This window comes from Poecilia reticulata, linkage group LG6 (genome assembly GCF_000633615.1).
Source record: "Poecilia reticulata strain Guanapo linkage group LG6, Guppy_female_1.0+MT, whole genome shotgun sequence".
NCBI classification, from domain to species: Eukaryota; Metazoa; Chordata; class Actinopteri; order Cyprinodontiformes; family Poeciliidae; genus Poecilia; species Poecilia reticulata.
Genome location: NC_024336.1, coordinates 25097661 through 25121298, shown reverse-complemented (window position 1 = coordinate 25121298; position 23638 = coordinate 25097661). Strand labels below are relative to the sequence as shown.

Genomic DNA, 23638 nt, shown 5'->3' with positions numbered 1-23638 from the left:
CTGGTGCCTATCTCCAGCTAACGTTCCGGGCGAGAGGCAGGGTACACCCTGGACAGGTCGCCAGTCTGTCGCAGGGCAACACAGAGACACACAGGACAAACAACCATGCACATACACACTCACACCTACGGACAATTTGGAGAGGCCAATTAACCTGACAGTCATGTTTTTGGACTGTGGGAGGAAACCGGAGTACCCGGAGAAAACCCACGCATGCACAGGGAGAACATGCAAACTCCATGCAGAAAGACCGGGCTGGGAATCAAACCCAGAACCTTTTTGCTGCAAGGCAACAGCTCTTATATGAGTATCCATTAAAGTTAATTTTGAGTATTCCTTATTCATTTGTAAATATTTATTTTTGTCCCTTTTCTTTTACATTTCTAAGAAAAATGTAAAAGAACCAGTAAGAAGCAAGTGTCATTGTGCATAGGTGGTTCAACAGAGTGTTAGTTTAAGGGAGTGCATGCTCTTGTAACAGCTTATTGTGCTTTTTTATTTTTTTGCATTTTTTTCCCCTTCTGACTAATTGGCTTGTTTTGTACAGAATATCTGGAATGTAACATGATGACAAATTTTAAAAATAATTTGATGACAATCTCATTTTCCTACTTCACAAAAACCTGACCTGGCAGTGTTTTTCAGAAACACTGTGCCTGTTTTATATAAAGTTTAGTTTTTGGCCTTCACCCTACAGATTTCTGCATCCCACATGCAAAACAGGAAACCAGGAACTGGAGGAGATTCAAGGTTTGCTTCTAATCAGAACACACCGGAGGTAAAAGACGGTCACAGTGGCCGTTCCTTTCAAAACAGACTACACAGTGTCACTGATCCGGCTAAGAGTTTCAGAGATAAAGAGAACGCTTCTTTAAATAGGCCAAGAGAAAATCCAATCAGCACTGCTTAGCTGCACAGTACAAAGGCCAGACACAAGCTTGCAGAAGACATCTTGACAAGGTTCTGTTATTTTACTGTTGATGAAATGAGAACATGGAGTGTGTTTAACTGCTCTGGGTGACTTGAGAGGGTGACTCATAATTTGGTTTCCCCACAAAAACCAGTACACAGAAAATGAAATCCCCAACCTCCCTGTAATGTCTAGCAGACTAAAAGATGTCTGGCTGCTACAAGACTTTAAGCCAGGGTATCTGTTAAAGTTACCCAAGTCTGACAACACCCAATGCTCTGCACAGACACCTGATTTTCATCTGGAAAAAATAAAAAACATCTGATATGACTGCAGACATATCAATAGCATTTTGTATTTAGTCTTTCTGAAAACCTCCGGAATCTTTTATTGTGAGTTATACGTTTATTATGTTGAATGAGTACATTTTGTTGCCACAACAAGATTTTGTTTGGGTGGTGATACTTTAAAAAAAATAAAAAAATCAGCATGTAGTTCATGGTTCCATTTAAATGGGGTGGATTTAAATTGTTTCACTGAGATACTTCTGTGGAGCTTCTCAGAGATGATAGCTGTAACTGTTATCTGTGCAAACGGGAAGTATTTCCCTAATCATCATTAAGAGTGTTTAGCCTTGAGATCCAGGAAAGCCAGATTAACTTTTAGTGTCTTAATTTACCAAGGCATTCCTGCCTTAGAATACAGTCTTGAAATAAGTGTTATCTTTGAAAGCCATTTTAGTTTTTTAATAAGAAATAGTTTTGCATATGTTAATGCCAAAATTTGATACCTCAAGAACAGCTAAAAATATATTTAACTTAAAATAAAGTAAAAGAAAGGTCTTGTTTTTGTATCCCAGGCTCTGTAAAACTGCAGCAGATTTCTCCATTGCATGCATGCTTGGTGATGAAGGCTACTTTAGCACTGTTACTACAGACATTACTGTTGTAATTGGTGTAGAACAGCTTTTGGCATCAAATTGCTGCAACAAAAAGGGTCCACTAGAATACTACCCATGCTGCATCACACACTAATGATTTTTGGCATAAATTGTGATTTTGACGTGTGGAAGTCAAACATGCCATGTTGTTTTATCTGCTTTTTAAAAAAAATCACATTACTGAGTAAAAGACAAAAACATTTTTATAATTTTTTTTTTTTACACTTTCAATATGCCATAAGATACCTGAACTGAAACAGAACTGACCAGCGTCTTGCAATTTGTGGGAGGTATTGGGCAACAAGAAAGCATTTCCTCTGTCAGGTTGCTTTTGGAAGCAGAAAAAAAGTCCAGAAGGAAGGATTTCACTGCGCGACAAATTGTGATGACTAGACAGCTGTCATGGAATCTCTAAAAGTGCAGCACTTATAAGATTCTCTTGATCTTAAGTTGTATGAAGACGTAAACCGGAATGAACGGTGAATATTGGGTCCCTGGGGAAAGAGGCTTCATGAATCTCACAAAGTACAAAGATGTGAATCTACAGAAAATGAACACATTGAAAGCACTAGATGGCCACATCTCAGAAATTATGTTTTATTAAATCTGGTGAGTACTAAGTTTTTTTTTAAAGTCAAAGGCCACATATCAAAAACCTGGCTCAGGCAAAAAAATATTAGCATTCTGTTGTTGGAGACATTCATCATGCCATTCACGTTAATTTATGAATGTTTCTTATGGGTCACCAATGACCTGCAAGTTAACAATATTCTCTTTGGAATGTGACAGGTTAATGCACTCTAATGAATGTTTGAGGGACCAAAATCAAGTCAGTTTATTGCCATGGTCTACAATTTCCATGCTCACCCAATTCTGGACCTTAGGCCACATGTGACCAGTGTTGTGGCTACAACTTGTCCAGAGTTCCCATCCGTACATTTCTCTGGCTGAGGGAGTCCCCACAAACACATTTCTCGCTGAAGTTAGCCTAGATGATAATTCTAGTCAAATATCAAATACAAACAGAACACAGATAGAAACAAAGCAGATAAGACATAAAATAAATGGAATCATGTAAAGTGCTTAATCAAAACAGCAGGAAAGTCAGATCAACTTTTGTTAAAAGTTTCAACCTTTTAACAACTAGAGGCAGAAAACTATGCAGCAGTCAGGGGGTTTCTGTTGATGCTGTGGTACCGTTTGCCTGGCAGCAGTTAAAAAAAAACAAAAAACAAAAGGAAAACATCAAATAGATGGTGGGAGGAATCTCTGACGATGTTCAATGTTCTGTTGCTGCAAGGCGATCCTGCACACAGGCAAACGGACACTACAGCAGTCCTTTTAGCTCCCTTCATTAGTTTCCACAGAGGATTCTCGTCTGCCATATTGCTGCTGGAGGAGTTGATGCCAAGTAGTGTGGACTCGGGTCACAACCTCTTCATGTCAATGATCATCTCCTTTGTTTTGTCCAGAGTCATTAACTGCTGAACAACTTCTTTTTCCGGTGTTATCCTGAGAACACATTTGCTCTGAAAATTCAGCTTACAAATTTAGTTTTCCCAGAGTTTCAGTTGTATTGCCTTTTTAAGCAAAAAATTTAAGAAAAATATAGTTTTAAGAAACACTAATATAGTGCAATATTAGGTTCATGCTAGGAAAAAGTAAGTTTCAGTTAACAATGTGCTTCATGTGACCTACAGCCGTTTTATTTTCTCTCTTGACTGCAGATTTCTCACTGACCACTGAAAGGAATCATTAAAGCAAGTTAAATAACTTAACTTCCCTTAATTACTCCACCCCTTCTCAAACCATCTAATACAGATATACTCTTATCCGTGCCAAGGAAAGAGCCATGCTCAGGAGGAGCTCTGCCTTCCTTGGCAAAGAAACTTCATATTTTATTTGCTTTAATGGCACACACAAGACCAAAAAGTGCAGATAAACAATTCCAACTTGTGTGGTTTTTGCAGCTAATGATCACAGTGAAAATATTCTGTTCTAGAAGCATAACAGAGACGGTAAAAAAAAAGGAACCATAAATGGAAATAAATGCCTCCTGCAACTTCCTTTTATTTCTCTCACTTCAATGAAATACTGTCTGGGTGTGCCGTTTTCTTCCTTCATCACTACGTGTTCCAGCTCAAAGTAAGCAAAAAAAATTTGCCTTAGCTGCAGGGGCTTAAATTCTACTGAACTCAGCTAGTCCATCAGGGTGAAAGCGCCTCAGCTGGAAGACAGTGATTTACTTGTTCAGCTACTTTGTAGGGTCTGAAATGTACAGATTCTTTCCCGACCTCACCCACAAAACAAGCGCAGAACCAACAAAACAACTGATGTTTTAAACATAAAACAACACTGTGCTAGGCTCCACCCTTTAAGGCATGTTTTTCTTCCAGCAACTCCCTCCATCTCAAGCATTTCCACTTTCACAACAACCATGTTGCTGTGTTCTTTTCCTCCTTCCTTGGAGGAAAAAGCCTAAAAGATCAAATATCCTTCATCTGTACCTATTCAAGCCATTGCAGTATTTTCTATACAATTTTGTCTCCTTGCCAAGCAGTAATGTTGCCAACTTTCATCCTGTTTGACCAAAGACTACTACCTGTCCAATTTTGCCTGTGTGTACTTTGGTTAGCAGTGAATTCTCAAAGACCTTACAACTGATGCCCAACTCTAGATATTCTATTTGAGCATTAACCCGAATAAGGTTTACAAGAATGGGCATGGTTTTTTCATAATTTAAGGTTATTCTAAGGCTTTGACCTTACAATGTGTGAAAGAAAACCTATTAATAAGCATTTGCTTTTTATTTTGAAGGAAACGGAAAACGTTTCACATGTTTAAGCGAATGTGCAACACCATGCATTCATACATTGCCCTTTGTGCCAAAGAGGTAGCAAATCCAGGTAGAATTCCCAGATATCCCAAAGTCTTCTCAAGCTAGAAGGGATATTTAGTGCCTTCGAGGAGTGCTGGTTCTGCCTCAGAGCTGCTTTTGTGCATGGAAAACCTCCAAGGAGAGGCTGCTGGCCTCTCCTGACCAGACGTCTGAATCACCTAAGCTGATTCATTCTGATGTGGAGGAGCCGAGTCCGAACAATGAGTTCTCCCAGATGTTGGAGGTCCTCGCCTTGTCTCTAAGATTGAGTCAAGCCACACTTCAGAGGAAGCTAATCTCAGCCACTTTATCAGAAATCTAATTATTTTTGTCAGACTCCATATGAGGAAAAAAAAGGTGACAGTTGAATTAATCGCATGATAAATTAAAATGAGGTTGATAATAAAATGAGGGCGATAATATTGATCGTTTGTTTTTCGTCGTCTCTCTCTTTCTACCAAAGAGACTGGATGACAAAAAGCTTCATTCCGGTGCCTCTAGCTATGCCTCCGCTCGTTTCCTTGGTAATGGCTAAACACACAGCGAGCTAAAAGCATCAGTTTTCCCTAGACACGATAGCGACAAAAGTAGCGTGGCTAGCCCATATGTGCACATCTGCGTGTAAGTGGGCCAGAAATACATTTTCTTTGCCTTTTAGCTATGCTCTTCCATCAAAACATTACTTCAAATCACTTATCCGTCTATTTACCAAGCTTTCCATCCTCCCAGTAACATGACACAGAGATTACCTCCCTTTTTTTCCAGTGAGAACTCTTTAGTAAAGGCTGCCAAGATGGAAGGTAGGATGATATGCATGCCGCAGCGGAGTCTCACAACAGTTCTAAAAGTTCAGTTTAGCTTAATTTGATGTTATAACAAACAAAAAACATTATGTTTAAATCACATCGCCAATGCATCTTGACTGTCCCTAATTTCAGTTCTATAGTACAGTCTGCCATTTTTTGAGAAAACTGATATCAAATCCCAGTCTGTTAGCAGAAACTATCTCAGAATTTCCCACACCACTGCAGTGTAGAGTATAATCCACAACAGCTCAGGAGCAAGGACTGGTGCATCATTCGGTTTATAATCAGCAGACCTGCCATCTTGCTTTTCATACTGCTGCTTAAGAAGGTATTTTTTCAAACTTTTGTTGTACTCCTTCTCTGTGGAGACGCATTCATATTCCCCATAGTTCTCTGGTCCCATTGAAGGAATAAGGTGCAGACAGTTAGAAAGCATTTGCAGGCAAGGTCTGTCGTGACTTCCATGCTTCCAGGTGTACTTTGCATGATAAGACTCTATAGGACAGGACAGATAGAAAGGGACCCCTTCGGGGACTGAGTGGACTGTCCCTGAACTCTCTGGTGAACGTATCTGCCTTTTGGACCTGGTCAGTCCCCGTGACTCTGAAAAAACAAAAGAAAAGGCAGCTGGTAAAGATGTGATAAAGCTGCTATGGTACAGCATGTGGCATTTTATAACTTACCATTTGCTGGTGTATAACAAACACTTGTATGTCCATCCTTTATATTCTGAATTCCCCCACTGTGAAAAACGACAAAAGGCAATTTATATTTCCATACATCGTACCAAACGGCACTTAACAACCACAGGACAGGTCATAAAAAGAGAAAACCTTTCCACTTGCAAACAGTAATCTGGCTTTTTATGTGGCTTTAAGAATGGATTCTTCCTAGCTGAGTGATCTTTTTGATGTTTGTAAAGCACTTGCTTCTCTGTGGATAATATCTACAACTAGACATTTCTGCTTGCTCGTAATTGTTCCAACAGATAAACATGGCACCTTTAGGGTACTGGCAATTTTATCAAACTGGGACAACTGCAATTCTCGTCTTGATATGTTGACTTCATGTCAAGCAAAATGCTTGACAAAATGCTTCCAATTAGCTAGCTCTCAAAAGCCATGATAATATAAGGGCTTTCCCATATTTTCTGAAAAGATTTAAAAAGGAATTGCTACACCTGCCTTAGGAGTCAATTAAGCACGTTTTCTTAAAGGGGGATGTTTTACTGCACTGAGAAAAAGGCACTCCAACAGTTAGATTTTTCTGAGTTCTAAAATTAGTGTACGACTATCCAATAAAAGATAATGTACATCAATACTTCTTATCTTTACCATAAGAACCAAACAATAGTTTTGTTTAGATTTTTTCCCACTTGATTTTTGATCAAACCCTCCCGACCCCACTAAGGGACAAAGGGTGTACAGAAAATGGATGGGTGGATAATTTTTTATCAAGATGTTTACAAAGACTCCAAACAACTCTGATGAGTAGTGTTGATTAAGCTTGATGAAGTCTGTGGGAACCAAGACCCCACCAATCCAAACACTGGCTGTTGTAGACCTGTCTGATGAGAACTGAGTGGACATTTTGGACTATTATTAGATATCTGAGGAATAAAGCTCATACTTACAGGTTAGAAGGGGTGCATCCAGATGTGGTCCATGCACAGTAAGGGTCCCGTGCCAGGACACAGTCAGCACAAGACGCATTGTACTCTTCGCACTTTTGAAGGTCCACTGTAGATATTTTGTCAGAGAAACCCACCACTAACTTTTTCTGAGAAATATGAAAAAAAAGTTATTTCTTATAAATGTCATTCAAAATATAGTATACGTAAACGTAAAAATTACATTCATTCTTCCAAAGTTTCTTACTATCCTCTTTGATTTTGACTTATGTAAGTGCATCTGAAGCAAGTAACATTCATTTGTGTTTTAAAAATTATTGAAGACAACTCTCAGTGATCGTCCTTTTCATTTCTTCATGTCAGGAAGGTGGATAAGGATAAATAATCCACACAGTCTACTTGTACTCTGGTTGCCTTTGAGCTTTGTTTAGGCTCACAAAGCCTTGTTATTGTCTTCCTAGTATAATGTCTCAAACTGCTTTGATGAATAAACAAAAGGCAAGAAATGAACTTTTGTCTAACAACTAAGCAATTGTTCACAATTTTAAATACAAAGCTTTGTTTGTGTCTTTGAGTATCAGTGGATAACAAAGGCCTGACAGGGGTTCTTTCGAAACGGCTGCCAGGTGTAGCAGAGAGCGTGATAACTGCAATAACAGAGCTGGGACTAATCAAAAACAGAGAGGTCAAGGACCATCAAACCGGGAGCAGATTAAAATGGTCCATTTCTGTGCAACTAACAAAAGCTCTATGGAGAAACACATTTCAGGTTGCATTTTGCACATTTCTCATTCTTTTCAAAATGTTAAGCAATTAAACACATTACAAACAATACTGAGAAAATATTTTTTAACCCAACTGTACCTTTTGAGAGTCAAGTGTCATTGCCTGTATAGAAGAAATTTTGGAGATCTGCGTTTCCAATATGATGAAAGGCTCTGAACCAGCCTCTAGGACTTTATGGATTTTGCCGGTATCTGTTGGAACAACCATTACAGTGTTGTTATTCTAGGACGGATACATTTTTAGCCCATCGTTTCCCAGCAGAGATTGTAAACAATGCATAATTCCTGGCCAAGAAAAGACAAATCGGCACAAATCGACCTTGGCTTACCAGTAGCAAGGAGCAAAACGTTGTACACTTGCTGGTCTGCTCCTTGAACCCGATCAACGACTATTTTGGTGTAATTATAGTTGCTTACATAAAAAGGAGCTTTTGAATGAAGGGAATGCACCCAGTCAACCATTTCGGGATGATCCTTCACTACGTTCACTGTGGCCCGCGGCAGGCTTTTGCTGTTTGAGACGCACTACAAAGACACAATCAGGCAAAAGTTTACTCAAAAAGCCAATGTTTAAGAAAAGGCAACACAATTACTTGGATCACAAAAAGTAAAACCAAATGAGAGAAAATGTGGAGAGAATTCTATCACCTAATTTACATAGAATCTGAATAGTAACACATGCCAACCACTTCAAGGTTTTAGCAACAATATCACTTGAGTTGGAAACCATCAAATTGCACTCAACACCAAATCATTCCTGCGTTTAGTGTAATAGTTCCTTGCAAAGGTTTTTAATATTTTTAACTTTTTTTCTGTCACGTTATAAGCCATTTTGATGCACCTTTTTGGCATAGAGGAACTGTAGGAAGACAAACAGACTTGTCTGCTGTAAACCTTCATTGGGCGGGTGTAGTTGCTGACAAACCTAAGTCTCTCCTTTTATTAGTCAGCTGTGTGGAGTACACTGTGGCTACAATGGCATGAAACTTTCCCCATGTACATCACATAGTCTCCACAACACATTATGAAAAAAAAAAAAAACTTAGCTCATGACGGAACCCACAATATCCACAACAAGTACATGGAAAACATGAACACGGTGAGGTAAACCTGACATAACTTCCATAGTAACACCCATTTTTGCAACACGCCCATTTTAAATAGTCTTTTGAGAATGCCTACACTCAAAAATACACAGGCAAAAATAAGGAAGAGGAAGTACAAAAATAGATTCTTACAGTTCCAGGCCTTGGTGTAGGGATTTCTTTAGCATAGCCTTTGAAAGTTGAGTTTTCAAATATCTTTTCTATCATTTCTATTGAATAGATGCAAACCGCAGTTGAGTTCCTGAAACAGAAATGATAAGAGAGGTCATCGTACCATTCATGCCATCACAGTTTCAGTGGTTAATCAAATATTTCATGCTGTGGTGAGGGAAGCTCCATTGTTCCACTGTTATTAGAGAAAAGCTTTGGTAATCTCAGATTTGATGTTTGAGCTATAACTAAAAATAAAGATGATGCAACTGCTTCTTATGCCGTTGCTTAGTTTCTAACACTAAAAAAAAGGAAGAAAAAGTGTTGCACCAGCTGCTTGTGAAAAGTGCGAAGACTCTGGTTTGGCGCCAGTCATCGGCGTGCATCACATAGATGTCCTGGAGACGATTGAAATACAGTGACTCATCAGGAAACCCACAGACGAGACGAGCCTTTAGGAAAGTTGTCCACATGTTCTGGAAGAAACTTTTTGATCCACCTTCATCGGTCTACAAAAATCATGTCAAAAGACTTTATTAGGAAGAGAATCAGTTTTATTTTTATTTTGTCCATAGAGAGTTAAATATCTGAGACTGCACCCACTTTAGAGATTAAATAAAGTGCAAGAACTCTTCAAGGTTTTTCTTAGCATGGATGACATGCTAAGAAATGTTACTTATGTTACTGCTTCCACAGCAGTAACATAAGAAATTGCAATTTGGCTTATGGTAATGGAAGTAAAAATCAGTCAAGTTTCTTTGTAGGGCACATTTCTGCAACATGGCAGTTCAAAGTACTTTACATCATAAAAAACAACAATGCCAAGTCATAGAACATGCAATCAACAATTGAGAAAACCAGCAAACATTACATGTTGCCAAGTGCCATCATTACACATCAAAATGTTGGTCAGCGTCTCATTTCTTATAGTTTGGAAGCAACTCTGCACCAGTGAGTTTTAAGTCTAGAATTAAAGGAATTCAGCGTTTCAGCTGTTTTGCAGTTTTCTGTATCATTATTCCAGATTTGTGGTGCATACTTAATACTGCTTCTCCATGTTTGGTTCTAGTTCTTGGGCTGCAGAGCAGACCAGAACCAGAAGACCTGAGAAGTCTGGAAGGTTCATACAACAGCAGATCTTTAACGTATTGTGGTGCTAAGTAGTTCAGTCAATTATAAACCAACAGTATTGTAAAGTCTAATCTCTGAGCTACAGAGAGTCAATGTAAGGACCTGTGAGGACGCTGGTGCTGTAATCAATGCGACGAAAGATGAATGCATCAATGAGTTTCTCTAGATCTCACTGAGACATTAGCCCTTTAATCCTGGAAATGTTCTTCAGGTGATAGAAGGCCGACTTTGCAACTGTCTCGATGTGGCTATGAAGTTTCGGGTCTGAGTCCATCACAACATCAAGATTTCAGACCTGATCACTAGTTTTCTAGCAAGTAAACGCATCCTGCAGCAAGTGCTCAATTAAGGAACATATATATATATATATATATATATATATATATAGTGTGTCTTAACATGTGAAGATATGGTAGAAAACTTTAGCACCAGTGTTTTAGTTCCCCTTCTGTTTTTATTTTAGCTTATGATCAAATCAAGGACAGCAACTGTCAGCACCACTTATCAACACTGCGACATAACTTGCTGATTACCCAGCAAACAGAAGCTGTGTTTCCACTGTTCCCTATTGAAGGGTAATGTCAATAGCAAACAGTGATGCCGACCTTTGTCATTTAACATGCGGGTTTAAATGTTTTCGTTTTACACAAAATGTTCACAACTCTCAAACTGAAGTGAAAACATACAATACAATTTGGAAAGTACAATATAAATGTTATTGAAAATGTAATATAGTGTCTTGCAAAAGTATTCACACCCCTCAACTTAAGATGTTTTTTTATGATAGACCAATGCAAAGTGTGCGATACCTAAAGTAGTCTCAAAAAACATCAAACACCGTTTTAATTTTTTGCTTACAAAATTAAAACTTCAGTGTTGCATCAATATAAAGTCAGGTCGACTTAGTCAACACACTGGAACCACCGGTCAATGTGCTTTACTTCTGCAACTCTTTTGGGTTATGTCTCGATGAGCTTTGAACATCTATAGACCGAAATGCTATTTTTGCAAAATAGCTTGAGCTCAGTCGGATTGGATGTAAAAAGGAATTTCAAACCCTGCCACAAATTCTCAATTGAGTTTAGGTGAACCATCACCCCAGTCTCAAGGGTTTTGGAATCTCAGACATTTCCTGTTTTGTCCTCCATTCAGCTGTACGTCAACTCTGACCAGCTTACATTGTTCCTGCAGAAAAAAAAATAAAGCATCCTCCACCATATGTCACAGTGGCGATGATGTGCTCAGAATGATGCACACTGGTAGTTTTCCTCTGCACCAAGTATTTTGCATGCAACCCTAAAAGTTAAGTTTTGGTCTCATTTGACCTATGCACAAATTAGCCTCTCTGATTTTCTTTCCTTGTCAGTTTGATGGATGAACATGCCAGGCTTGCTGTAGTGCTATGCTGTTTCCATTTTGGTACGAAGAAGCAAACAGTTCTCTGAAATGTTTGAAGCTTAGGATATTATTTCATAACCTAACCCTACTTTCAATTTCTCTGCACATGTCACATATCAAGATGCTTTTTAATCATTTAATGTTCTCCAAACATTACAGAACAGTTATACTGAAAGGAAGAATCCATCAGAAGAAATGGGGCTCATTACATATACACAAACCTTCAGACTGCTTTAGAAAAACTGAAAACAATATTTCATGCTACTTTATAAATTTGCACAGCTTTGAGTTTGTCACATGAATTCCCAATTATGCATTATTAAATTGCAAAATGTGATGAATACCCAGGGTGTGCTGGGCATGTTTTTGTTTTTTGTTGCTGGCAAGTCATGCTGCAACAGTATCTTTAATCTTTGTTAATGTGTCCACAATGTATTTGTCGCAAAAATGGAGTTAATCTGACCAAAAGGAACATTTCTTTCTCAAAAATGCAAACTGAGCTTGGAAACAGTAGGACTTCATTCACGGTTCACCTTCTACCCCATTTTCAAGCATCAATGCAAAACTTTGAGCACTTAGCCATTTGTGTAGACACTGGTGTGGTTTAGTCAGTACATTAAAATCTGTCCATTTTAAAAACCTTCTGCTCTCTGAAATGATAGTCATTTCCACACAGCTTATTTGAAAAGTGTCAATTCTATAGTCGTCACAGCGTTGACAAATTATCTGGTTGTGTTTGAACTGCAATGACAGTATGGCACTGAAATAGAAGCTTTCAATTGGCTAGGAAGCAGTCATATTTGTAGCTCAGTTGTGTGCAGTGTGCATTGTACCTTGCAAACTCTGGCCACCCTAGAAATCCAGGGATCGGCGTCTGGGCTGTGGTCAGAGTTCTTTTCGCGGAAGAAGATGTAGATTTTCTCATTGTCCGGATCTTCGCTACGCTTCACCCAGGATGCTGATATGAATGTAGGCTCTGCAAGACGATGTTTTGTTTAAAGCAACCATAAACAGTTTTTATTGACCAGTGGTGAGACATAACAGTCACAAAAACAAGACGTACCACAGCAAAGCAAAGCCAAACATATGTGGGAAGCACAAGATAAAGCTAAGTTAACCAAAGCAAAAGAAAAGGGAAAAAAAGAACTATTGCCAATTTACTATTTTCAAATTCCTTTTCTTTAATGCCAAAGGTTAGGCGTAGAAAGTGAGTAATTTTGTACAAATGTCGTCTGCTTCACTTAAAGACTCTACACCAAGATTAATGATGTCTGTGTACAAAAGTCAATCCTCTTTTGACCTTTTCTCATGCACTCTTGTTGCATTTTTTTTAACTGCTCGAATAACAGTAAACCAAAAATCATAAATTTTGCACAGACTTTTTTTTTTATGCAATCATTTTACTTCATAACACACAAGTGGATACTTAATGTTTGACTTCCAGCCTTGAACAGAATTAGATTTGGTACTGTTCTAATTACTCAGACCCCCCACAGCTCAGTAAACATTTCCTTTCTTGTCATCAGTGTTTGAATCATTAAACTTTATACATTTGACATAACTATTAATATAGTTAAGTTTTGCAAGGCTGTGTATAAATTATTTATTTGCACGTCACAGAGGTGAGCTCCTGTGTAACATCAAGCCCAATCACTCTCACCTGATAACCATCTGTCGTACATCCAGACTTTAGTCCGCTTGCCAGCTTTTCTCCTGAACTGCAAAGAGTTTCCCTCAATGTCCAAAGGCGCTGCTGCGTATAAATCCCCATCTGAAACAGCACAACATGTTCGGCATTATTCAGAAATGCTGAATTATTCAGAAGATTTCAACGAGAAGACAACCGTGTTACAGCCATTTTAAAACACAACTGGATGTGGTTACGCAAGATGGCATGCAGCACTGAATCTTGTTTAAAACCTTTAAAAATCTGTCTATAACATACCAACTGTGAGCGACAAACAGTTGTGCGTGTAGACCAACGGGGAGATGCCTGCTCCCTCACAACTCTCCACTATCTCATAGGTTTGATTCTTCACAGAAGGGAACTGCACAGAAAGGGGAAACAAAAACATTTAAACGCAGCGTTGGTGGAAATTGCATTAGCAAATAATGGATCACCAGACACCCACTTAATTATACATCAAGGACGTAAAGTGCAACAGCAAGAGCAGCTCCCCCGCTTTAATCAGCTTTGCCTTGTTGCCTCAAGGCAAAGCTGAAGTCAACAGGTCACAGGAAAATTGCAGTATATTACAGACCTTATGTGTTTACGTGGATGTTCACATATGTAGACACTTACGAGTTTCCAGCACTTGGGTTTGTGTCCATTGGTTCCACACACAAACATGTTGTCCTGAAACTTCTCAATGACGGTGATTACATTTCTACAGGGACGCTAAAACACACAGTACAATGTTAAACAAAACTGAGATGGTGTGTTTAGTTTAAATTTAGCTTATGTACATTTCTGTAGGAGTAACTCACGTTAAAGCACTTATGGTGTCCAGTTGTTTTTATTGGAAATTTCTACCAAGAACATAAATAATAATAAAAAAAATAGATAAGTTTTTTTTTTTTTTGCATTTCTCCACAGAAAATCACAAACATTTCAAGTTTTAACTAATAACATGTCACTCAAAATGCTTCATTGCCACAAGCTAAAAAGAGTGTATATGAGACCAAGACCTATTCATCATAAAAGTGTGAAGACTATAAAGTGATGAGGAAGTGATAAAAAAAAACACACACACACTTGGTCACAGGTGTGTGTGTGACCAGGCCATTTCTTACTATAGCACCCAATACGTGCCAAGAATGGGAATCACTCTTCCTCTTTTAAGAAACTGTGCAGACATCAAGCTAAAAGATAAATCCTGACACTGAGAATATATCAAGAAAGTTTTAGACATGGTGCTGTGGCCAAATAGGGGCAACTAGAGATCACGAGGTGAGAAAGGAGAAATAAAAGCCAGAATTAATTTTAGTGCCGTGTTATTTAGGTATGTTGCTCTGCATGAATCTAATATTTTGGTCCAAATTTCAGTCTACAACTTTATAATATGTCAAGTATTTTTACTGAACACCTTTATACCAAATATCAGGTGGTGTTATATTAGAACAGGCTCTTATAGTCCTCATAATATTTGTAGCCATACTTTTAAAATTGTAGCTGTAATTATAACAGTTTTGTTTTTCCAAATGTCTTGTCAAAACAGCAATCTCTAGTTTTGTTATCAAAGTCATCCAAACACACAAATATGGAACAGCAAAAGGATTTAAAGCAGTTTTTAAGTCATCTTCATCTACTTTTTTTCCCGCAATTCCTGTGTGTTTCCCTTCAAAGCAGTCAAACTGTCTTGTAATCTTTTAAACTGGATTTCTGTCGTACATAAAGTAAAATAGGTCTGGCAGCCAATGACCTGAAAATGGGTGGGGTCAGGACTGAGACATTAAAACAGGCATTAAATAGGACAAAAAAAAATTAAAAGGTATTTATATAAATGTGCCAAAACGTTGCAATCCATTGAAGCTTTGTCCCGTCTTTAATTCAAGACTGAAATATTTTTTTAGATCAGACTCTGGCCAGAGAGGAGGGTGGCAAACAATGGGTTGTAAAGGGATCCTTTGGTGGCGTCAATGCACATGAAGACGGCAGGTGATCAAGTGAAAACAAAAACTTTAAGCACACAGAAAATAAGAATTACTCACCTCTATGACGCTATAGTTATTTGCATTAAGTTTTACAACAAAGTCTGTGCCTCCGACAAAAAGCTCCTGTTCTTCCTCCCGGTATGAGAACACACTACTGGTCTGATTAACTTCATATTTATACTGATCACTGATAATACCTACGGGAGAGAAGAAGAAAAAAAACAAGAAACCCTGCTATTGACAATGCACAGCAATAGACCACGACGCAGGAATCATGAGCAAGATTAATCGTGTCCTAAATACAGCACTGGTTCACTGGAGGTGCTGAAATAGAATTTTCTCCGTCGAAAAACTCAGGGTTTTAAACGCTTAATGGTGGTTTACAAATGTCTTACCTGGTATCAAAAGCCTCGGGCTATTTTTAGACCCAAGGGCCGGTGCATCCTTCGAAAAGACCAAATCGAAATACACCGCGAAACAAAAATGAATATGAACGCAAGGCTTCATTTTGCGCAATTCTGCTATGGGTGAGGGCAGAAATGGTTAACCTCTCCAGTCGCTAAATTTACAACCATTTTCTGTGGAAAGAAATGTTTCAAATGAGAGCCTCCGTCCCACAACCCACTGTTTGAGAGGCGTGCTCATATTGGCAAGTCACGCTGTCAGCATTTTAAAGAAGCAAGACGGGGCGAGCCACTCATTCTAAAACAAAAAACGTTTTCATTATTTATCAAAAACATAAGGATATTTATCTGATAGTATTCAGTGCCGAAGTCCTCAAGAGCTAGCATCCTGCACCTTTTAGATGCGCCCCTTCTCTAACACCTGCCATAAAGTCATTACCAGATCTCTGCAGAGCGGAATAATTGCTGATGAGGCTACGTGAGTCATGCGTGCTGGAGCAGGGATGCGTCTAAAAGTTGCAAGATGGTAGCCTATCTCCTGAAGATGAGACTTATTCACCGCTGCTTTGGGTAAAATCATTTCAACATTCTCTGGGAAAAAGAGAGCTAAGATCCGTTTTTCCTCTTCATTTGATGAACTTGTGGTATTTCTCATCTGTCTGTCATCCCCCCCCCCTACTTCTATTTAAAAAAATGGCAACAAAAAAAAAAAAAATAAAAACAGCAAAGATAGATGTTATTACTCCAGACGGGTAATCGTTTTGAATCCACAACTAGGATCTACATGCAAGAAGAAAATTTAAAATGCAGACCACAATAAATTATGCCCCAGTTACTGTTAATCCCATGCAGCTCTAAGCGAAATAGTCTTTAGCCTTGATTTCTCACAGGGTTTCAAAATGTTTTCGTTTTCTGTTTTTTTCTGTGTTTGAGAAGAATGAAAACACAACTGCTGCTTCTCCATGTTTATTTCTGATTCTGGAAATCCATGGTAGATTAGAACTATACGATAAGTAGAAAACTACAGAAACAGAGAACATGAAACAGTAAGGATCAACTGCAGCTGTCTGACTTTTCAGAAATCATTGTCTGTGTCAAAAGCACAGATATATTTGAATTGATGGTTTAGGAATGCTTATAGTTTGAATTAGTAATCATGTAACTGTCATGTAAAATGCATCTTATTTGTTATTTACTAAAAATGCACTAGCAAAATCAGCAATCCACTCTTAATGTAACACAAGCCTTATATCGAAACACAGTGCAGGTTTTTGAAATATTTATCTGGTACCTTTAACTTATCTTCCATATTGAAGAACTTTCTATCATTTGTTGTTAATGCATAATATTTTCCCTTAAGTAAAAGGAAATTGAAAATTTTCCCCACTCGCTATTTAGAAATGGAATTAGATATTTAGCAACCTTGAACGGGAGCACTTAGTTTAGAACAACATTAAATTAGTTTTCTTTCCTCTTTTTTTCCTTTGGTTTGTTATTTTGTTTGTATTTCCTTTTAACTCATCTGAAGCACTTTGAATTGCCTTGTTGCTGAAAATGTGCTAAATAAATAAAATTACCTTACAATAATATCTGAGGGTGAATCATCGAAAAAAAAAAAAAAAAACATCTGCCCCTGACATCCTTCCAGTTTTAAACACATCTACATTTTAACAGTCCTTTGTATCCAGTCTTGTGGTTTGTCACTAAAAAAAGCCTGTTGACGAAGTATTTTGATATTTCATTTAAGGAACCATCTGAATCATGCATCACGCCGTCTCCCTCGGACAACTATCATGACCTTGAGCCACACAAGAGCATTTACACAAGAAGAGATATAAGACATTCCGAGGAAAATTATTTTTGAATTGTTTAGAAAATATTAAGTCAAACAAAGACATGGATGTTAAGATGTTGAGGATAACTCTAATGTGAAATGTTTATATTGCCACAGTAATATCCTATTTAATATATTATATACAAAAAGAAAATGAATTGTGAAATTGATTTTTTTTTTCTGATTTCCGGGAATTTATGTGTATGTGGTGAGAAAATGCTGTGACAGTAGAGGAATTGCATATGTAAACTAGAGTTTATTTCTTGTGTATTTGTAAGAAATAAAGCTGTCAGAAATTGATAGCATGTTTTACTTGTGAACTGAAACATTGGTTGTAATACACAACTTACAATTCAGGTCAAAGTTAAAATCTAAATGATTTTAAAATGTGAGTTTCATGTAAAAAAAAAAATAACACACAGTGTGAGACATTTTTATCTAATTCAATACATAAAACCTGACAGTTGAGACAGCAGGACTAAGATCAATGCTTGTAATCTGTCTGGGATTAAGGAGGTTACAGTTTACCAGGATTTTTTATTTTTTTTTTACTTTAAGTCAATATTGATTCATTTCCAGTTAAGCCACTGTTAAAAATTTATAATTTACAAAAAGTAAGTATAAGGGACAAAATATTTATCGATTCATAGGATTCAACTGAAGGCCAGAGTTCCAGAATTGACTCAGAGATGAAAAAGTCAGTCAGTCTTTCCATCCATCCATCCATCCGTCTGTCCGTCCGTCTGTCCGTCCGTCCATTTTCTTCAGCTTATCCGGGGTCGGGTCACGGGGGTAGCAGCTTTAAAAGGGAGGCTCAGACTACCCCCTCCCCAGCCACTTGTTCCAGCTTTTCTGGGGGAATCCCAAAGCGTTCCCAAGAAACATATGCCCCATTTCCACCGGCTCGGCTTTACCCGGCTCTACTCGGCTCGCTTTCCAAACTTTTCCACCGGCTTTTTTTCGGGGCTGACCTGCTTGTTAAAAATACAAGTGTTTACATCTATAAAGTAACATGTCTGTTTTAAATAATTCCTTCTGTGTATGTAACTACCACCTCAGTAGCTGTTATTTAAGTACATTTATTTAAATAAATAAACGAAAGAAGAGGAACATGGCTGACATGATGGTGAACGATGAGGAGAACCGTCAGAACAACTGGATCTCCTTCAGGAGGAAGAGCTACCAGCACTGAGATGGCAGAGCTCCATGAAGAGTTGAGGCAACAAAAGAAGAAAAATAAATGCTGGATTGCTTTCAGTGAACAAAGTCTCTTTATTTTTATAGTCACTCCACACATTATTGTACATACTGTAGTTTGTTTGGCATCCAGGTCCTAAAACAATCCTCCCAAAATGTGAGGAGCTTTAGACAGGGTGAAAATAACATTGTTACGGAGTAAAGCTTCTTCAAACAAGACGGAGGCTCGTATGTCTTTTACTGAACCTTTCTGTTCAGTTTTTATTGAAGAGAAAAACGGCAGCAGCTGATAACGGCAACAGCTGTTCATTACCTAACAACCAAAAATCAACAAAAGCAAGATAGTGACAAAACACAACCAGATCCTGTTAAGCATTCTTCAAAATAATATCTATTCAAATAAATCATGTCTCGCACTTAAATATATTTCACTTCACCTTTGTAATTATAAACTACCATGTTCAATTCAATTAATAATAATCATCATGTAAATTATGCTTAACATATAATAGTAAATCAGTCATTTATGCAAACTATACTGAACAACATATAAGTGTAAAAAAGTCACAACAAACATTATATTATATAAATATTTCATTGACACTTAATATTGTAGATTACCAATGAAGGTATCGAAAAGTGAATACATTATTGAGCAAACCAAACATTTTGACATTATTATCAGGGTTGCTATTAACAAGAACCCAAAATACAAGCCATATTTGTTCATTTCTACCTTGTACAACATCATTCTATCCACTCACTGTTTAGTTTAGCTGTCTTCCTGGAGAATTCCCTCAGGTGGTATGGTATCAGCATGCCCAAGAGTATTTTTGAGGAAAGAATTAAAACGTTCCAAAACCATTTCATATGGCTAGTCAGACGTTTGTTAACGCAAAAGGCAAATCAGCCAATCAGCCAATCAGCCAATCACAGGGCAGAAGTTTAATGTATTAGGATATCTAACCTAGACATGTTCTTAAACGTCACAAACCAGGCACGTGCAGAGGGGGGGACTGGGGGTGCTTGAGCAACTGCCCTTTTTGCTCCTTGCCCCAAAGTGCCCTTTTGGTCCATTTTTATTTTTATTTAATTTTATTTTTTTTGTATTATTATTTTCAGCTCGGAGTCACGGTTTAAGCAGAGAGGTAATTAAATACAACAGACACCGACAGGCCTCTGCGTCTGCCTTTCTCTGAAGAACTACTGAGCAGGAGGAGACAGCCAGGTGAGGAGAAACTGTTCTTATCTACCAATTCAGTATTTTTATCATACAGACATTAGGCTGTTGTTGGTGTGCTATTAGCTAGCTGCTAGCTAAAGACTTTGCTAGCAAAGCAAGATAACTGAAAAGCTCCTTCCCTGTATCTTTAATGATATCAGTCATTCTTCAGTATCGCTTATGCAATAAGGGCACATCGCCCTTTACTACATAATGTACATTTCATTTATTCTAGCGTTAGGTAAATGTGTCTTGAAGGAGAATAGCACTTAAATAAAAGTACAACAAGGATATTCATTTAGAATTAAAAATAACTCACCCTGAATTACCATGATAGATATAATGAATGTAATAAAAGTGTGTCATTAATGAAGGGGAAAACACTCAATCCAGACTTTTAAGTTTAGGGTCTGGTTCGCAGAGTATGCAGTTAAATTTGTTTTCCCAATTATTCAATGGAAACAAAAAACTAACCTCAGTTAAGTAAAATAAAATTGTAATCAAAACTTTTGGAATTGTAAGGATTTCTTTTTTAAAAAACAAATCGCTTTGTTTAAAAAACTTTTTTAAATTAAATAACTAATTTTTGTCTTGTGAACTTAAAGTTATTTGCCAAACATAAACTTTTATTTGCACACATCATTGTTGCGATTTTAGGCCCTGCTCAAGACGTCATATAAGAATCACAAGCAAAACTTTGACTCCAACAAAAACTTAGAATATAAAGAAAAGATTTCTGACATGCAAAATAAGTTTGTTTTGCAAAAAAATGCACTTCATGAGACGAATATGATTTAAATGTTTAAAAAAGTTTTTTTAAGCAAAACTCAGTAGGCTTTTCTCATGGTGACATGAGAAAAGCCTACATCAGACTTAACAAAAGCAAACAATTCAATGTTTGCTTTTGTTTTTTTTTTTTTCGTTTTTCTGCAGTTCCACGTTAAAGTTTGATGCAGCTCTGTTTTCCTGATGGACCATCTTCATCTGCAGCAAACAGGCAGCTCTTTTTTTTACAGATTACAGTCCACTAAAAGGTTGCATTGTGCCCTTATTTATATTTTTAATAGTGTAATTCTGTAAAGACAAAATATGTCTGGTGGTTTAGCTCTGATTTACATATTTTGCTAAATTGCGGGTTTGAATATTGCAATACTTTCCTATAACAAAATAGACCCGCAGAAAGAAATTACTAATAAAATATCTTACATAGACATAGTTGTATGCTCTATATGGAGATGTTCTTTAGATTTGATTGTACATGTCACATTTTTGTAATTTATTATTGTTTATTAAACTCTGAAAGCTGAGTGGCTTTGTTCATATTCTGTCCTAGAATGCGGTAAGATGTGCCCTTTTTTTGTTGCTGAGCACCTGCCCCTTTAGTGGTCTCTGCACGGCCCTGTCACAAACCGTACAGCAATGACGGTCACCACATTGGGTCACCTCTTGACTGATAAAAAAAAAAAAAACAGACGTTTTGTCCAAGTTAAATGATTTTAATCTACGGTAATCTCATTTTAATAAATAAAATATTTTACCTCACGTTACGGAGTATACAGGGTAGTGCTGAAATTGACGGCGGAAGAATCACGTGTCACGTATTGAAACGTCATTGTGACGTCATTGTGACTGTCCGTCCGACTGTCCGTCCAGTGAGCTACTCAAATGGTAATAACCCATTCATGATTATTGTTATTTTTACAAAATGCTTTCTATTTATGAGTTAGCAAAATTAGCAGAAACGTTGGCACTGTATGTTTTTCACCGATTTTAATGCTAGTTAAGTCAACTGAGCAGAGTTGCCATTTAAGATAGCTTTCATGTAGCTAGCATGCTAAGCTAATAACAATAGCATCCCGTGATACAAACCTGCTGTTGTCACAGTAAGTACATCTTGTTTGTTGCCGAACAACAACTCATTCGGTTGTCTGTGTTCTGCAGCGGTTCCGGTTCTGTGGGGATCTCGACTGCCCAGATTGGGTTCTGGCCGAAATCAGCACATTAGCAAAGATTGTAAGTAGCTAAGTTGATGCTCAGGAAATGTAATATAAAATGCTAATTTTCTACTCCATTTTTATACAGTCGAGCGTGAAGATGAAACTCCTTTGTGCTCAAGTGTTGAAGGATTTACTGGGCGAGGGTATAGATGTAAGATGTTGGATACGCTTACTCATAATCATCTAAATATATATAATATGCACCAGACTTAACAGTTAGATGTGCCGTCTTTCTTATTGCAGTATGACAAAGTTGGAAAGCTGACTGCAGATGCAAAGTTTGGTATGTGTCCCCTCAATACATTTAAAACTGTTATCAGATTGCATGTTATTTCTCCTGTTATTACTCTGGAACATGCTTGATGTAATGAATGCAAAACTTTAGCACTGGAGTATGTTCATTTAACATTAAATGATCATTTAGCATTTATGATCTTGTTTTTTTTTTTTGTTTTTTTTTTAGAAAGCGGAGACATCAAAGCTACTGTGGCAGTGCTCAGCTTTATTTTGTCCAGTGCTGCAAAACATGATGTTGATAGTGAGTCTCTGTCCAGTGAGCTGCAGCAACTTGGCTTGCCTAAAGGTTTGTGCTTGGCATGGTTATTCTGCTGGATTGCATCAGGTTTTGTGGTCCATTAAGACATTATTTTATGGTTCATTATTGTTGTGTTTCCTCAAATGCTAAGGTCATTGGGGTTTTTAGATTTTTATTTGTCATAAAAATGCATCTGTTCCTTAAATCTATTTATAAAAAAAAATGTACTTCCATAGAACATGCCACGGGGCTTTGTAAGTCCTATGAAGACAAGCATTGTGCTCTTCAAGACAAACTAAGAGATACCAGCTTGAGATGTAAGTCTTTTTGTCAGCCTCCCTTATTTATGAAATAGAACGTGAATGTTTTTGATGACGATTGCTGTCTGCTTGGAAGTTGCCGACTGAGCACTTACTGAGGTGTGCAATTTGCCCTGTCATGAACTGCAGTGAGAAGACTCGACTCAGTTTCCTGGCGTGTCGATTACACTCTGAGCTCCAGTGAACTAAGAGAAGTAAATGAACCTCTGGTACATCTTAAACTGCAGACACAAGGAACAGAGCCAGGCTCCTCTGACACAACCGTAGTGTCCATTTCTCCGGATAAGTTCAGAGTTTTGCTTACTGGTTTGTATTTTTTTACCCCTTTTCTGGTCATGTTTTCTTTTTCTAAAAATGTCTTCATTGCAATAACAATGTGGTGTCTGCTTCACAGAGCTCAAACAAGCACAGGCAATGATGAATGCACTACAATGAAGAATGAAGAACAAACCTTTGATCAGGAGCGAGATACAAATGATGCTGATGAACTGCCAAAAGTGCCATATTTGCATCTTGTACAGTATTATTTGCTTGAATTTGTTCATGTTAAAATAAAGTTTAATGTCTTACTTGAATGTAATGATACTTAGTTGTGTATTTCACCCACTTTGCTAGTATTTGGTTGAATTTTCTTTGGCTATAATTTATCCCTTAACCAACAATAGACATAGGCATTTTTTTCTTTTTTGTAATAATTATAATTTTTGACATGATTTTGTTTGAATCGTGTATATATATAAT

General features: G+C 37.5%; 2 protein-coding genes across 3 annotated transcripts; one reads left to right on the top strand and one right to left on the bottom strand.

Moving 5' to 3' along the window:
• Window positions 1-2427: 2427 nt before the first annotated feature.
• sema7a (semaphorin 7A (JohnMiltonHagen blood group)) lies at window positions 2428-16188 on the bottom strand. 2 transcript variants are annotated; one of them, XM_017305427.1, is made up of 14 exons: window positions 15784-16188; window positions 15446-15585; window positions 14222-14263; window positions 14037-14132; window positions 13680-13782; window positions 13395-13505; window positions 12568-12710; window positions 9536-9714; window positions 9188-9296; window positions 8279-8474; window positions 8029-8141; window positions 7168-7313; window positions 6218-6276; window positions 2428-6137 (listed from the first exon to the last, which is right to left on the bottom strand). In XM_017305427.1, exons 1-14 carry the CDS (start codon window positions 15893-15895, stop codon window positions 5731-5733), a joined length of 1956 nt encoding a protein of 651 aa, XP_017160916.1. In that variant the 5' UTR covers window positions 15896-16188; the 3' UTR covers window positions 2428-5730. The 2 variants fall into 2 exon arrangements, with proteins under 2 accessions (XP_017160916.1, XP_008410460.1); XM_008412238.2 differs by lacking the exon at window positions 14222-14263.
• Window positions 16189-21623: 5435 nt separating this feature from the next.
• Window positions 21624-23472, top strand: commd4 (COMM domain containing 4). The gene is made up of 8 exons (XM_008412239.2): window positions 21624-21713; window positions 21987-22058; window positions 22128-22193; window positions 22286-22325; window positions 22506-22625; window positions 22814-22894; window positions 23027-23203; window positions 23292-23472. The coding sequence occupies exons 1-8, from the start codon at window positions 21711-21713 to the stop codon at window positions 23330-23332; spliced, it is 600 nt and encodes a 199-aa protein (XP_008410461.1). The 5' UTR covers window positions 21624-21710; the 3' UTR covers window positions 23333-23472.
• The last annotated feature ends 166 nt before the right edge of the window (window positions 23473-23638 follow it).